This window comes from Tauraco erythrolophus, chromosome 2 (assembly GCF_009769465.1).
Source record: "Tauraco erythrolophus isolate bTauEry1 chromosome 2, bTauEry1.pri, whole genome shotgun sequence".
Taxonomy (NCBI): Eukaryota; Metazoa; Chordata; class Aves; order Musophagiformes; family Musophagidae; genus Tauraco; species Tauraco erythrolophus.
Genome location: NC_141466.1, coordinates 51575763 through 51590589, shown reverse-complemented (window position 1 = coordinate 51590589; position 14827 = coordinate 51575763). Strand labels below are relative to the sequence as shown.

At 36.8% G+C, this 14827-nt stretch overlaps 1 protein-coding gene across 1 annotated transcript in view; it reads right to left on the bottom strand.

The window, feature by feature from the left end:
* Positions 1–14827, bottom strand: part of TPO (thyroid peroxidase) — a 58770-nt gene that overhangs the window by 26003 nt on the left and 17940 nt on the right. The window contains exons 5-7 of the mRNA XM_086625428.1: positions 9724–9893; positions 7210–7342; positions 2223–2352 (exon numbers count right to left, since the gene is read on the bottom strand). Of these exons, the coding sequence (XP_086481554.1) occupies positions 2223–2352; positions 7210–7342; positions 9724–9893 (433 nt within the window). The remainder of the gene's footprint in view (positions 1–2222; positions 2353–7209; positions 7343–9723; positions 9894–14827) is intronic.

Below are 14827 nucleotides of genomic sequence, written 5' to 3'. Positions count from 1 at the left end.
ACTAATTTACCTTGAGTGCCAGGTAGTATTTACTTCTCACAAAACAATAAAACACTAAAAAGTACGGGGAACAGTGATAAAAGCGTTTTTTTTTTCCCTTAGAATACTTTATGGTGTAGAGTATTTTTAATGATTTCCTTAAAAACAAAACCAAAAAATATCCCAAAGACAACAAAAAAACCAACATCTGACAGACTCTGAGATACTGATACCACAAGCAAATTCAAAGATGTTTCAGCAGAGTATTTCTGTATCTTTCCAAATGAGCAGTATATCTTTCATCTGTTTCTTTCCAGTGAATATTGAAAACCATGCTTCTTTTAGACTGTCTAAAAGTTTTCTTTCTGTTTATTCTGTTTTCTGCTCCTTTAATAAATGGATTCTGTTTGCTGGGCAACCTCAAATCACTGTGGATACACAGAGGTTCTGGGCTGCTCTGTACATAAATGGAGCAGCTTATGCAGCCCAGGAGACAAGCTAGGGCTATATAATGAAAGTATAAGGCAGGTGCAGTTAAATAGAATTGGTAAGGACAAGAGGCAAAATGGGACTTGTTAGGAACATCAGGCTTTATATTGAAAGAGTCAAGAGCAGAGATACATACAGCTCATCAGGAATACAAGTCTTTATATCAGTATTTTAATAGCTTTGGTGGCCACAAAGCACAAACGTTTTTCTTGCCGTTAGTAAGATTTTCTTATCACTGTTAACTTGCACAGCTACGCTATGTTCTGATGATATTTCTTTATAGCAATCCTCACACTTATCTCTCACCTTCACATTATTCAGATGTTGCTTTTGAAAGGATATAGTTGGGTAGCTTAAAGTACAAAAAAAAAGACAACTATGTAAGTGAGGAAAAACATCTATGGCACTAGTTTTATCCTATCTTACTTCAAAATAAAGAGAGAACCTTGCTGATGGTCAGATACGATCAGATTTGGTGCCATCATGTAGTTTTACTTTAGTGTGGTTTACTTCACAAGAACGTACCCTAATGAATCTTAAAAAAGGCAGTTTTTGCCATCTACTGGAAATTTACCTGTGTAAATGTCAGGTTTTCATCTTTAAGCGCTAAATTGTGCAGCTTAGAGACAATGTTATTTAATTAATAACACGAGTTGCAGTGACATTAACACTAAATTCTCTTGCTCATCCTTATTAAACATATGGTGGTTAAAATAACAAGACTTCGAGTCCATTAAAAGTCAGGTTTCAAAGCAATGATGACAAACCAGAAATAGCAAATCCAGCCTAAGTCATCACAAACTGCACTGGGGAATTTTTCACCCCATCCTCTAGGTAAATATTTTTTGTTCAAGCTTCCCTCTATAGCAGCTCTGCTATTTTTTAAGTATATGAGCTGCTAAAATCTATAAACATTGCAATGCCTTCTTAGCTCAGAAACTTGGCCTAGCTAAAAAAAAGATTTGATGGTAATAATTGTTCAGTTAAGGTAGGCTAACCTAGGAGAAATAGTGCACATGCGTACACACTTATGCATGCTAGCACATCTATGTACTTTATATTTATCTAGTTAACACTAAACCATGTTTTCCACCTCCACCTTCCCGGAATAAAGGCATCAATATTGAAACAAAGAATCATGAAATCACTGGAAAGTCTAGGCCAGGTCTTGGGTATTTCCATGAGGGATATTCCAGCCATTGTCTAGGCAGTCTATTACAACATTTAATTGTTCTCACAACATTTTTTTTTCTTATATCAAGACAACATTTACCCTGAAGCAACTTGTGACCATTGTCTCTTGCCATGTCAGAGTGCATCCTTGTGAAGAACTTCCTCTTCTCTATAACGGCCTTTTCAACATGGCAGGGCTGTGATTAGGTCCACCCTGCACCACCTCTTCTCTAGGTGAGCAATCATCACCCAGGTCTGCTGGCTGCCCTATATCTGGTGCAAGCCAGCTCAGGCACACAGCTGGCTCATGCCCTGCCTGCTCTCCACCATGGTCCTTTTCAGCATGGCTCCCCCTCCACAAGGCAGTCAGTGCCCCCCGGCATTGCTCCAGATGCTACCCCAGCCCAGACACAGGGAACCTCTCCCTATTTAGCTGACTGCACTTATGCTTTGACTCCTTAACTGATCCCAACAGCTTCTTTTGCTATTTGATTTACTGATGCAAATGGAGGTCTGTAGTGGCAGGTATGGTTATAGCCCAGTGTAAGTGTTTCGAGTTATCTTGTGGTGCACTTTCTAACCAAGGGTAGCTGGACTCCATTGTATCGGATGCTGGGATCCCATCCTCTAGGTTGGCTGAGTCCATCTTCATAGGCTGGTGGAAGCCACCTAGCCAAGGCCATGTTGGATGCTCCCCATCTGGGATGTTCCCTGGGAAGATAAAAAAACAGAAACCAAAACAACAACAACAGCAGCAAAACAAAAAAAAAATTCTGCACCTTCGAATATATTATGAATATAAAATATTTATACATTTTATAATATATTTATATTCTGAACATAATATAAATATAAAATAACCAATAGCCACAGAGCAATATTCCATTGCAATAAGTTGTTTATGCAACAGTCTTTGAAAAGGCATCAAATACTGGCCTTCATACATGCCAACATAAGTTTGACTCAAAAGGAAAATTAAGAAAAATTAAATTTCTAATGAAATATTTTTATCTTACATATGTTTAAAATGTAAGTTGGTTACATTTTGACATCTTTGAAATACTTGCCCTGATGGTGACTTCCTGATAGTGTTCTCGTTCCTCATAAAGTCAGATATACTCTTAAGTGCCTTTGCTGACATCTTTTAAAACGTTTGCTTAGAGCAATAGCTAGGAAATCAAGATTTAGGAAAATATAAAGAAGCCCTAGAATAAAGGTGAAAAAAGTTTAAAAGAAAAATGGATACTAGTCATACAGAAGTAATCATTTAGCTAGACCCAAGGAGAAAGGACTGAGGAAAGGGGGGACGATGGCTGTGGTTGCTGAATTCAGCGGCAATGCTCCCTCTGGTTGCGTCTACGCTAATTACTTGGGTACAGCTTTGGGAGGGCCTATGCACAGGCACAAGCACGGGTGCACATTTAACTGTGCTTTTAATTTGCTAACTCTAACTGCAGTGTGGTTTTGGTTCACGTCAACTAGCATTTCTCTGAATGACACTTGTCTGGGCACACGGTGGGATGAGCGCATATCAGTTTGCCAGCCTGCAGCCAGCCCGCTTGGAAGAGGGAAGGGGGGTAAAAAGGTTTAGACAAAAGTCTAAGAGTGAAAGGACGGCAAGAGTCAGGTCATACTTGATTTTAGGGCCAGGAAATGATTCCTAGTGATTTTTATTTATTAGTTCAGGCAGTGAGTCTTGGGCTTGACCCAATTAATTTGGCTTCTATCATGAACATTTCTAATTAACTTTTCCTAAGAGAATATGCTTTGAGTTTGTTTATTTTTTGTTTGTTTTTTTTAATATGGCCTGTTCAATATATTGCATAAATATATATATATATTATGCAAAATATATGTATGTTACATATATATAGACATTAAAAAGAAGAAATTAAATTTTTGCAATGTACCCAGTTGGCCAAAATTGTAAAGTAAACCACAAAGAACCCGAAATATTCCCAGATAGTTAGTAGAACTACATAGCGTTAAAACATACATTTATATGTCTATTGGGACACTAAAGAGGGAACAATTATTTTATTAATACTTCATTGATCTGCACCACACTGAAGTGGCTCAATTTGCCAAGCTGTATAGTAGAGTAATATACTTAATTATCCATAATAATTCACACTTGAAGGTTGAAGTATGCTTTAATAAAGCATTCAAATTAGTTACAGTTGATTTGCTTTTATTGAAATTGCATAAAATACTGCACAGTGTAGTGCTATTTCACTCAATTAAAAATAATGAAATGTTAATTTTACTGCTTAACCAGTGATTTTTCTCCTGATTGCTTTTATATTTTAGTAGATCACTGGAATGCTACTTTAGTAAAACCCTTCTTACATGCCTTTTTATTATTATATTAAACATGTTCATGTCTTGGAATCTTGCTTGAGTTAAAAACGTTTTTATCCAGGGTAGATGAAATATCATCATGTTGGTACTATATAGCTTTATAGAGTATTCAAATTTGATTACTATACATTCTGTTTAAGGGAAATGGGACTTTTCATTCACTTGTGAAATACTAGAATTGCACAGTTTGGATTTTGTTTTGGCTCCCTTGGAAGGAATCTGGAGTTTTAGATGCAGGAATCTGGAGTTTTAAGATGCAGTTCTCTATCCAGATTTATGTCTTTCGAATGTTGTTTTAATGTCCTGCCTAGTTTCAGGTAGAAAGAATGAATGCCATATGGCAATTTAATAATTGGATTTTATCATGTTTTGCATCACTCTGAGCTACCATGCACATGATTTCTGGCAAACATGGAACACTTCTGAAAAATAAGCCTGCCACTAAACTGAACACTTAGTTTGTATTGAAGCAAAGTAGCTATCCTAAAGGAAACATCTCAATTCCTTCTTACAGTCAATGGATTCCGTCAGGACTGCTCGTTCTTTTCACTGGGTAAGCTATATTCATACCCCTAACTCTGATGGCATCAAAGCTTCAGACTAAGCATCAGGTCCTTATCTGATGAAATGACTGATGACACAGCAATGAAATAGAAATGCTGCAGATAAAATTCTTCTTAGCTGCCCAAATATTAGGCATACAAAATATAATCTAGTCATCTATGCATCTGTCCATCAAACTAGAGACAGACAACTCCTGAGTGCCATCTTGTCACCTGATCCTATCTCTCACTATTTGGAACAGCCGAAGCTGCAGTCTTGCAGTAGACATATAATTATCTCAGAAAGCTAAGATTAGGTGAGGTTAATTGAGCTGTGAGATTCCATTCTTTTAATACCTGCAGTTCTTTCACCTTTGAATCCCTCTCGTTGCACTAAAAACTACATAGATCAATGTTAGTTAGTTGGGATAAAAAATGGGAAGAAAATACAGCTCTTTGGACGTGCCTTGCCTCCCTTATTCTTCATTAAAAAATAATGTTGTACATTTATTTTGCTTATTATCCACATACATGCCTTCAGGCAGAAAGAAAAGTAAAATCTGTTGATATCTGTTACTAGCAAATGTGGATAATGACACTGCTGGGAATGTCTGATGTTATGTTGATATTCTCCATAGAAGGCTATGCTTATGCTGTTCTGTTACACGTTTGTTCTAGGAAGTTGACACTAAAACAAAGTAATCTCCATGCTGTGGAATAAATACTTAGTAATAGATCTGGTTTGTCCCAAGTATGTGAACTGATTAAGTAAAACATATGTAAAGAAATTCCATTCTCACTTTTACATAGATTTAAATAGATTTTTCTTATAAGTAAACAATTAATTCCACTGCAAATTTCATCTTTAAATTTCACCTATGAAATGCAGCATTTACTGACCTACAGCACAGCTGCGCATTTCTACCGGGTGACTAAAATTACTAATACAATATGGGTCCTGATATATTTACCACCTGAAAGTGGCAGCTGTAAAGCAAGGAAAAGTACAGACTGGTACTTCGTTTTGTGTTTGAAGTCTTTGAAGCTGGCTTATATCATAGAATATGTTATTTACATTATAGCATAATGGGTCTTTTAAGTTGTTATATTTCAGTAAAGCTTGAGGTATTTCAAGGGGCTCACAAAGTTTTAGACCAAGTTAAGATCTGACTTGCTGGATTCAGTCTTTGTGGTTTTTTGGTTTGTTTTTTTCTGCCTTGCACCTTTTACAGATGTTTAGAGCAAAGAGTCTAAAATACCACCAATTATGAGCGAAGGATTTAAACACTGATTCAGCACAAGCATAAAACTATACAAAGCAGAACACAGTGACTACAGACTAACCAGACTTAATGGATCATATTTAACCTGTTCAGCCTTAGAAACCAGACTGAAGTGCCTATACAGATCCTAGTATTACCAGAATCACTGAAGAGAAAAAGGTGTTTTACCTTACCTACAGCAGAGTTTGTTTCTCTCCATCTCTGGAGACAAAGACTACAGAAGCCATGCCTGCAAATTAAGAGCTTCAGACATGTGCCTATGTTCAGGTTCATGAATCTTGGCCAATGTGTTCAAGACCTGATGGATTTGTCAGTGCAAATATTATACTAGCTGTTAGTTCAGATTCCAAGCAACTCTGCAAGTGCCTGGGGGAAATTATGGATATCCACATAGTTAGATTTATAACATTGATGCATATCAGGTTGTGTTCTTTCAACAAAGAGCTTATCAGGCATGTTCCTTGCAAATGACTTGTGATGTAGCAAAACAGATTCAACCCATAAAAATGGACTGATCGAATAATAAAACTGCAGAATTTTACTGCTATTCATTCACCACCACATTGCAGAGTGCCTTAACCTGTGCAAAGCTAATGGCCTTCCATTTACAGCTCTGGAGCCCTTCACTTGTAACATATAAGCCTGCCTTTCAGTTTGCGACCTTACACCTAGGTATCCAAAGGCTGCCGAGTATAAATATTGTTTAGCCTTGTACTCAAAAGGACTCTCATTCTGTTTTACACCCTCATTGCACTGGAGGATTTTGAAAATATAGTAACATCTTTTATGTTGTGTTTTGCAGGAAACAATTGTCACATACATTAGGTAAAAACAGATAATAGTAAATAACAATCTTTCAGATAGCCAATAAGCATACACATATATAAATACATACACAAAAATAAATATATCACCTAGAATTTTTAGATACATGCTTGCTAGATGTTAAGGTTGTGGTAAAATACAAAAGTGAGAATCTACTTTATTTTCTTATTGCTCCTCTTGAAGTAATTATATTTTCCAGCTCAATATCATTTTGTCCAATTCAATCAAAAATGAATGCTAGGGTAGAACTCAGTCTGTTTAATCTATATACAAAAAGGTAACTACTGAATCAATCCTCCGTAAATTTAAAATTCCTTACGTAATCTTGAAGGCTTCATAGGGAGAGTCTGTCTTTAAAAATTAGTGTACCAAAGTTTAAATGAAGAGATTGTTCCCTGGGAGCTTTCAAAGGCACCTCATTTAGAGAAATGTTGATGCCAAAGTTAGCTGTTTGAGGTCACCTCCCCCAATTTTTCTAGGAAAAAATAAACATAGCTTCTTGAATTTAAAGAATAAGAAAGAAGGATTTTTCAGGGCACAATTCTTATCATACATACCTGTTATTGCAGGCACCAGTGATGAGACGATATTTATTAGCTAAGCAATTGTTTGGACATTTTGGTGGCAACATATAAGGCAGACATCCAGAAATGTTAGCAATCATAGTGAGCAGATCAGCTGATAAAAGATCTGAAAGTAAGAACCCAAACAAGCAATTTGCTCTATTGCTATATAGCTGCTATAAGAGAAAAGGCATTATTGTCAGCTACCACTACAGCATCCCCTTTCCCTAGGAAAGAGCACTTAGTGACAAGTGCTGCAGGGGGCAGTCTCAGGGACATAGAAGATGTAGAGAGTGAAAGGGAAGAGCTGACTTTATTATCTGATGCATAGAGAATGAGAAGGAAGTAGTCCAGCCACAGCTGAGAACTGAGGTTGACCTGCTTCTTTTTCTCCTTCTTTAGTCTGCTCTCTGATTCCTTCCTTTCCTGCATTGTGGTCACATTGCTTGGCTAGTCCCTGTGCTTACAACAAAGGTGTAAAAAATGTCATTTAAGAACAGAAATATATACCAAGGAGGAAAAGTGTGAGACTGGAAAGACGTAGAAATTTAAAGACACTACAGCTGACTATATAATTAAGCGTGGAGTGGAAGAGACTCAGAATTATTATCTGGAATTTGGAAGCTAGGTAAAATCAGGGAGCTGGCCACCAGTGCACAGTATGTTATTAATATCTTTGTGATATGATCCCAGATGAGCCTGCCAGTGAGCATTCTGCTGACAAGGGACAAAGTCATGTTGTCGTGTAGCCTCCAAAGAGCTGGCATCCTCTCTTACCCATGCCTGTATGGAAACACACGTGTGGCAGGTTGGAGGTAGAGGTGCACAGGAAAGAGGAGCAATATCCTTCCTGAATTCAGAGAACTCTTATTCAAACTGGCTGTAACCATCACATGCTAAAAAAAAAATTATTTGAGGTAGCATCTAACTCTTTCCCTTGTCTCCCCACTGGCTACTGAAGATCCCCCAGGCCCACCACCTATCCATTCCTCCCATCCAACTTTGAACTAAGCTGCTTTAGTCCATTAATCAAGCAAAAAAAGTAAGCCTGAAAAACAAACAAAAAAAGACTCAACAGCCAAACCAGCTCAAAAAATGTTCTGCTGAGCAGCTAGAATCTGTGCAACGTAGGGGTGAGAACAGAGGGAATGGGCTATTAGACTGGCTATGTAACCTTGTCATCATTAAGTACTAGCTACTCATGCCAAATTTGTGAATACAGCTGTATTTCCATGTTAGTCAGGTTCAAAGTTTTGCTCAGAGCCCAGTTCCCCAGTTATCTGTGCTGCCTTGGTATTGACGCAGATACTTTCTTTAAAGTCAATTTACTTTTTAATTCACGTAAAACTGCTCTTTGTCATGGCACATAGACTGTGTAGTATCTATTCATCTTCCATTAAAGTTGTTTCCGTTTCGAAAAGTAACAAGACTATTGTGCACTTGTTCTACAGTTTAGAAATTTGATTTATTTTGAAATTGCACCAGCAGAAAAATAACTGTATCTCTGTGTTTGAGTGTCTATGTATATATAAATATATGCACACATGCACACAAATAGATACAGATATATTTTTAGTTCTAAAAATGTCCCGTTAGTTTAGTAAGCCAGGTGTTTCCATCAGGAAAAAAAATAATAACTGTGCAACTTTATGTTTTTCTACAGCACTCTAATGCTTCCGTATCTTGAAAAATAATGTCATGTTACAACAGTAAGACAGAGAATACAAATTATAATTCTCCAGTTCATGCTGCTCTAAATGACAGATTTAAATTACAGAAAAAAAGTCAATGTTTCTGAATATATGAGCCTTCCAGACATCAGACAGACATCTTGAAATTCATCTCTAATTAACATCAACAAGAATTTTACTTAGACAATTATACATCATTGAACTTTCTGGACTATCTCTCTTTCTTTCTTCATCTAATATAAAAAACCAGTTCAAATAGAAACAAAATGGAAATAAATGTGTAACAGCAATGCATTACAAAATTAGTTTTGGAAATAAGAAATTATTTCTTTAAAGAAAGATATTAATAAGGCCATCAATATCCAGATAAAGTGTATTTGAAAATGCCAGTGCCATAGAGTGATAGAAATCATATTATTTTATCTGTAGGCTCTAGGCCCCAGAAGCACTCAACCCAAAGTGCTGGGGAAGATAAATATTTCACTGTAAACAAGAAGCTTGCAACGCTGCGGATGTGCAAGCTGATTTATAGGCAATACAAATATACTGTCAGGAGTTCACAGGCTGCCAATAGCAAAGCGCTGCTCTTCTCAACTACAGGAACGCAGCCCACACTCCAGTAAAGAAAAACGTAAAGCAGTGACTATGTGAGGTGCTTTTAAGAACAAACGAGAGGGCACCCTGGCCCCAGGGTGCAGACAAGATATGTACTCCTGCTGAAGGTAAAACAAAAATGAAGCTAACCCGACTTTAGTCTAAAAGATAACATTCAAGAAAGCAAAAGGTTGTTTTGCCAATGTTAATATACTATATTTACCAGTTGGATGCAATGAACGTTTGTGCTTCTGGCAAACATTTTGTTTCAGCACTTGAACTGACATTTCCATGCGTTCAGCTGCTTGCGAAATATCTTGACTCTCTTGTTCAGGAAATTTTGAGAAAGCCAGGAGCAAGTTAGGAGTTGCTAATCCCCTTCCTTGGACATTTCTAAAATTGAGATAAAATACAGAATTTTAACATATAACCTTTAGGTTATATAACATAGTTTATAGGTTATATAAACAGGTTTTTATAGGTTATATAACAGGTTTTTTAACATATAACCTTTTAGAAATTTTTCATAGCTGTATTTGTCTATGTTGGATATATTCCGAGTTTAAGGTGTTTTTGGTTGAAGGATACGCTGGGAAAGCAGAGAGGAAGACTACTTTGTGACCTCGTTCTGCAAGGAAAATTCTGGAAAGAAAGGGAAAGTGCTCTTCCATTGGAAACACACTACAGGGTTAAGCTTGTGAGAAGCCTTCAGGATGAGACAGAAACCGTTGGGATGGACAGAACCTGCAGCACAAAATGACTGGGAAGAACTTGTGCAGGATAGTCACAACATAGGACTCCCACTACAGACACATCTAAGTGAGTGGGCTTTGCTTTCTTCTAACATTTAATATCAAAGACTATTTCACTCATTGCAAGTAGATTCATGAATGCCTTAACACCTAGGAGCCAAGCAACTGGTCCACAGTCATCTAGATGCCATCTGCAGCTGATGACTGGGATGTGTCTCCTCTCAGAGACTGTCCAATCAAGCACCTGCCTTTCACTGACTAGTTATATATGGAATTTCAGCTATCAGTTTAGTGGGGATTTGTCAGACAGTTATATGGCCATATATGTTAGTTTACAGCCTGACCTTACTTCTAACTGTAAGGAGCTCAGGTTTGATAAGATAAAGTTAAACACTTAAACATAAGAAAAATCCTTTTTACTGTAAGGGTAGTCAGAAACTGCCACATGCTGCCCAGAAAAGTTATGGAGTCTCCATCTTTGGAGATACTCAAAGCCCAAATGGATAGTTTGCTGAGCAAGCCGCTATAGCTGGCCCTGCTCTGAGCTCAGCACTGGCTTAGATGGTCTCCAGATTTCTCTCAACTGTTCTGCGATTCACTGAAAGATTCATTTTTATCTAAACATGGGCTGTCTTACCACTGTCCTTTTATTGGCAGAGGAGCCTTGAGAAGAGAAGGGCATGTGGGAGAACTTCCTTTTTAGCTGTAAGTCCCAAGTCCTAAACTGACTCCTACAGCTTAGAAAAAAACACTCCAGTCTATTCCATTTCCAGACATGGTCATAGGTTGCAGATGTCCCTGAGGGCTTCTCTGCAGCACAGATTTATCTGGATATGCAATTTTCATGAAAATGTTCGGCTGCTATCTTCACTTATATTTGTTTAAACCACAAGAAAATTTTAAAACGGAAACAACAGTTTTGATTTGGGCAAAGCAAACAGTTAAATTTCTGTTTGCGAAATTAGAAACATGCTTACTTAAAAAGCATTAAGTAAGAAAATACAACTCCGAGGTTTTTTCTAGATGCTAAATTTGTCCTTAATTGATCCAAAAGAGCCTTAACCTGCTCAATTATTCTTTATACAAAAACTATTCCTTTCCTTTCAAGAGAAGAGCTCAAGAACTCTTACAACTATGAAAAAGACTTGTCTTACTACTCAGCACCATGTTTTTCAGATTTTCCATAGATAATTAGGAATTTGGCAGGGAATCTGAAGTAACAGAAGTCCTGAACTATGAACTATGAACTATGTCCCAGTTCAAAAAAAAAAAAAAAAAAAGAAAGGTAGTATAAGTAAACGCAAGAAGTCAGGTTTAATATTTTAATATCTATCATGAGTATAATATCGGTCATGCATCATTTAAAAAAAACTTACATAAACAGGAAAAATGGCTGTACAAATAAGTTAAATAAGAACATTTGTACAAATTGACTAGAAGATAAGAATAAAAAATAACCCACACTCCCCCAAAAAACCCAAAACTGAAACACCATCACCCTTAAGGGCAAAATATGTTCCATTTTGAGATATTTTCTTTCTTTTGTCTGATCTCACAGATACTGTAAGATTATCACAGCAGTTGCTAGTTTGCCACATTACCTGTTCAATATACTTCCTGTCCTTATTCAATGTACTCATGATAGCCGCTTCAAGTTCTTACTCGCACTCCTAAATCTGAACATTGTGTAAGTAACAAACTCTCTCAATATTTTATAATGCAGAAATAGTCCCATAAAGGTAATAGAATGACCCATGATAGTATCATCATTAGGAACATGAAACCACACATGTTTATAAGTTCTAGTGCAGATCATGGCGTTTGGACAGAAGGTTCTTTATGCTTGCTAGACTCTCAGTTACTGAGTCTCATTACAGGTCATAATTAAAAATATATGTACATAAAAACCCCCACCAAACCCTAAAATAAATTCTCCAGGATATGAGAACACTTTCTCTTTCAGCTTCCCATATTCTGAGTGAGATTCCTTTTGTCTTAAATTAATAAATATATAGACTAGCTTGTTTAGAGATTTCTAGCTTGAATTAATAGATATACATCACCATTCAGGAGATCTCTCAAAACAGTGACATTGTGCACAATATGAAGGGATAAAGTTATAAAATTCTAAAGAGTGTAATATCTTCTTTCCTGTAATGTGTATACATATGGCCAGTCTGCTTTAAGACCAGACTGGCACTGACTAACTGATGTGGCTTAGTGACACTCTGCAACTATAACTTCTTATCTGGAACACTGAAAATTAGTTTTCACTTTCCTGTGCATACAGATGATCCCATGATGATCCCTTCTGTAGATGGTCCTTTTGAATTGGCATAGATAGAGGCCAACAGAAAAAGCATCTTAAAATGTGGATTTTACAATTTAGATTCTTTAAAAACATGAAACAAACTAGTTCGAATGTGGCATATGCTAAATAAAAGCAATTTTACCAGAATGAAGACGGTGAGAAATATCTTCAATCTGCTGTTAAGGCTCGAAATTTTTTTATCATTGTCACCTGTTTTTTAATTTGTTAAAGACACTGTGCCTTCAGCTAAAATATATGTTAAAATATGCTCAGAAATTTCAATCATTTCTCTCTTTAAATAGGCTGAGAAAACTTCTTAGTTTGTATAAGAATTGTACTTACCTTCAATCTATTAGGGTCAGTTCAAATAGGAGTCTAAAAATATGTGTTATCTAAAACTCATTCAAACCAAATATCTAGCATCAGCTGACCTACCAACATAATTCACATCTCTCTCATACATAACTAGTTCACTAGTCCTTTTGAGTTAATTACCGAGTTCTATTAGGAGAAATACATTAATATTTGCAGCTGTGTGCAAGATGGGCCTAAGGTACTATCACTTTGCACAGCTTGCCCGTGCTGGAGTTATTTTTAGTTTCTTCCACACCTTAAATGCCAGAAAAAGCAGAGACTCAGCAGAATATAAAGAGAATATACAGTCAGAATCGAGAGCCCTCCCAGCGCTGCTGAGATTCACTAGTTAAAGCTAGTACAAGTTTCATAATTTGTATTGGTTGTTATTGTAACAAGACTTAGCGCAGCTATAGTTTACTCTTGCAAGCCAACTACTACTTTAAAAATGTATTTTATAATGCATCTGGTGGTAAATACTTAGCAAAGTATTTGCACGTACCACAGGGTAAATGTCAAAACCTCACTGGTGACATATGGCTCTGAGAGCCCTATCCAAGCTGCCTAGATTCCCATGGCCATTGTTACTTAATACAAATAATACATTTTAATGATGATGCCGTTGTGTTCCATCGATGCTGTGTTAATAATATTATGACTGTCTCTATTGCAATGACAAACATGAACACTTACTCTTAAAGACTAAGAAACCCAGAAGCTAATTGGAATAGCAAGCAGGTACTAGCAAGCAGTCATGAGAAGCACTTGGTAAGGAGAGACAATCGTGAACAGCACAGCAGACTGTGAGGACCATACTGGGACCTCTGTGACCTTAAAACCTGGTTTCTATCACAACTAGTAATTTCACAAACAATTCAAGAATTTAAGTGGTGACATTAAACTACTGAGGTGAAGAAATGTATTTTCCATTTTAATCACAATTCAAGGTCAAACTGAGGTCTCAGGAGAAATCCAGTTGTTCTGACTCAGTTTGCAGTTCAGGCACCTAGATAATGAATTCAGCAAACATCAGGTTGGACTATTGTACATGGGACAACTAACAGTTTTGTTATTCTAACCTGCAAAAGGAGTTGCCTTTTCATCTCAGAACTGGCCTTTCAGTCTCAAAGACAGCACTGAGCTCATATATATTGCACTGTAGTTTCCTTCACTTACTTGTAAGCCCAAGTAAAACGAGTTTTCACGGTATTGTGACTTCCATAACTTCCAGACGCTTAAATACGTAGTCGCATGCATTCCTTTCTTGGTTTTAGCCTACATGCTGACCAAAGCTTTAACTCAAATATACAGTATTCTTAAACTTTCAAAGGAAAGAAGCCTTAGTAGCTTTAAAGTGACATGAAAATGCAAAAGTATAAAACTAAACACATTCACTCCTCAATATAACCATCTGATTAGACAGTAGTTCAGTTCTCTGCTCTTTGCAAATGGCCAAGACTAATATCTAAGAGGCAAGCGTAGAGTACCTTTATAAGCCTGCATTAAAACAGGAAGAAGACTCTTAAGGATATTTCTAATTCTCACTGCCCCACTTAATTGGGCCACAATAAATTGAATTATATAAAAGCACACAAGAGAAACACAATTTTCACTTCTAATAACTGTCATTTGTAAATTGAAAGACCAAGTATTTTATACTAGTTAACATTAGAACAAGTGATAGTGTTATGAGTCTTAAACTCCTAATGAAGGTGTTGGACACTTGTGGCTCTGATTCCACAAAGCAGGAAAGCATATGCCTCAGTGGTGATACTACTACACATCTTTCAATGCTCTGCTGAAAGCGCAAGCCTTTGGCTCCTCACAGGATTAACCCCAAATTTATGCAAAAGTTCTCAGAGTGCTGCTGCTAGCAATGTTCTACTTAGAAAAAATTCAAAGGTTAACAA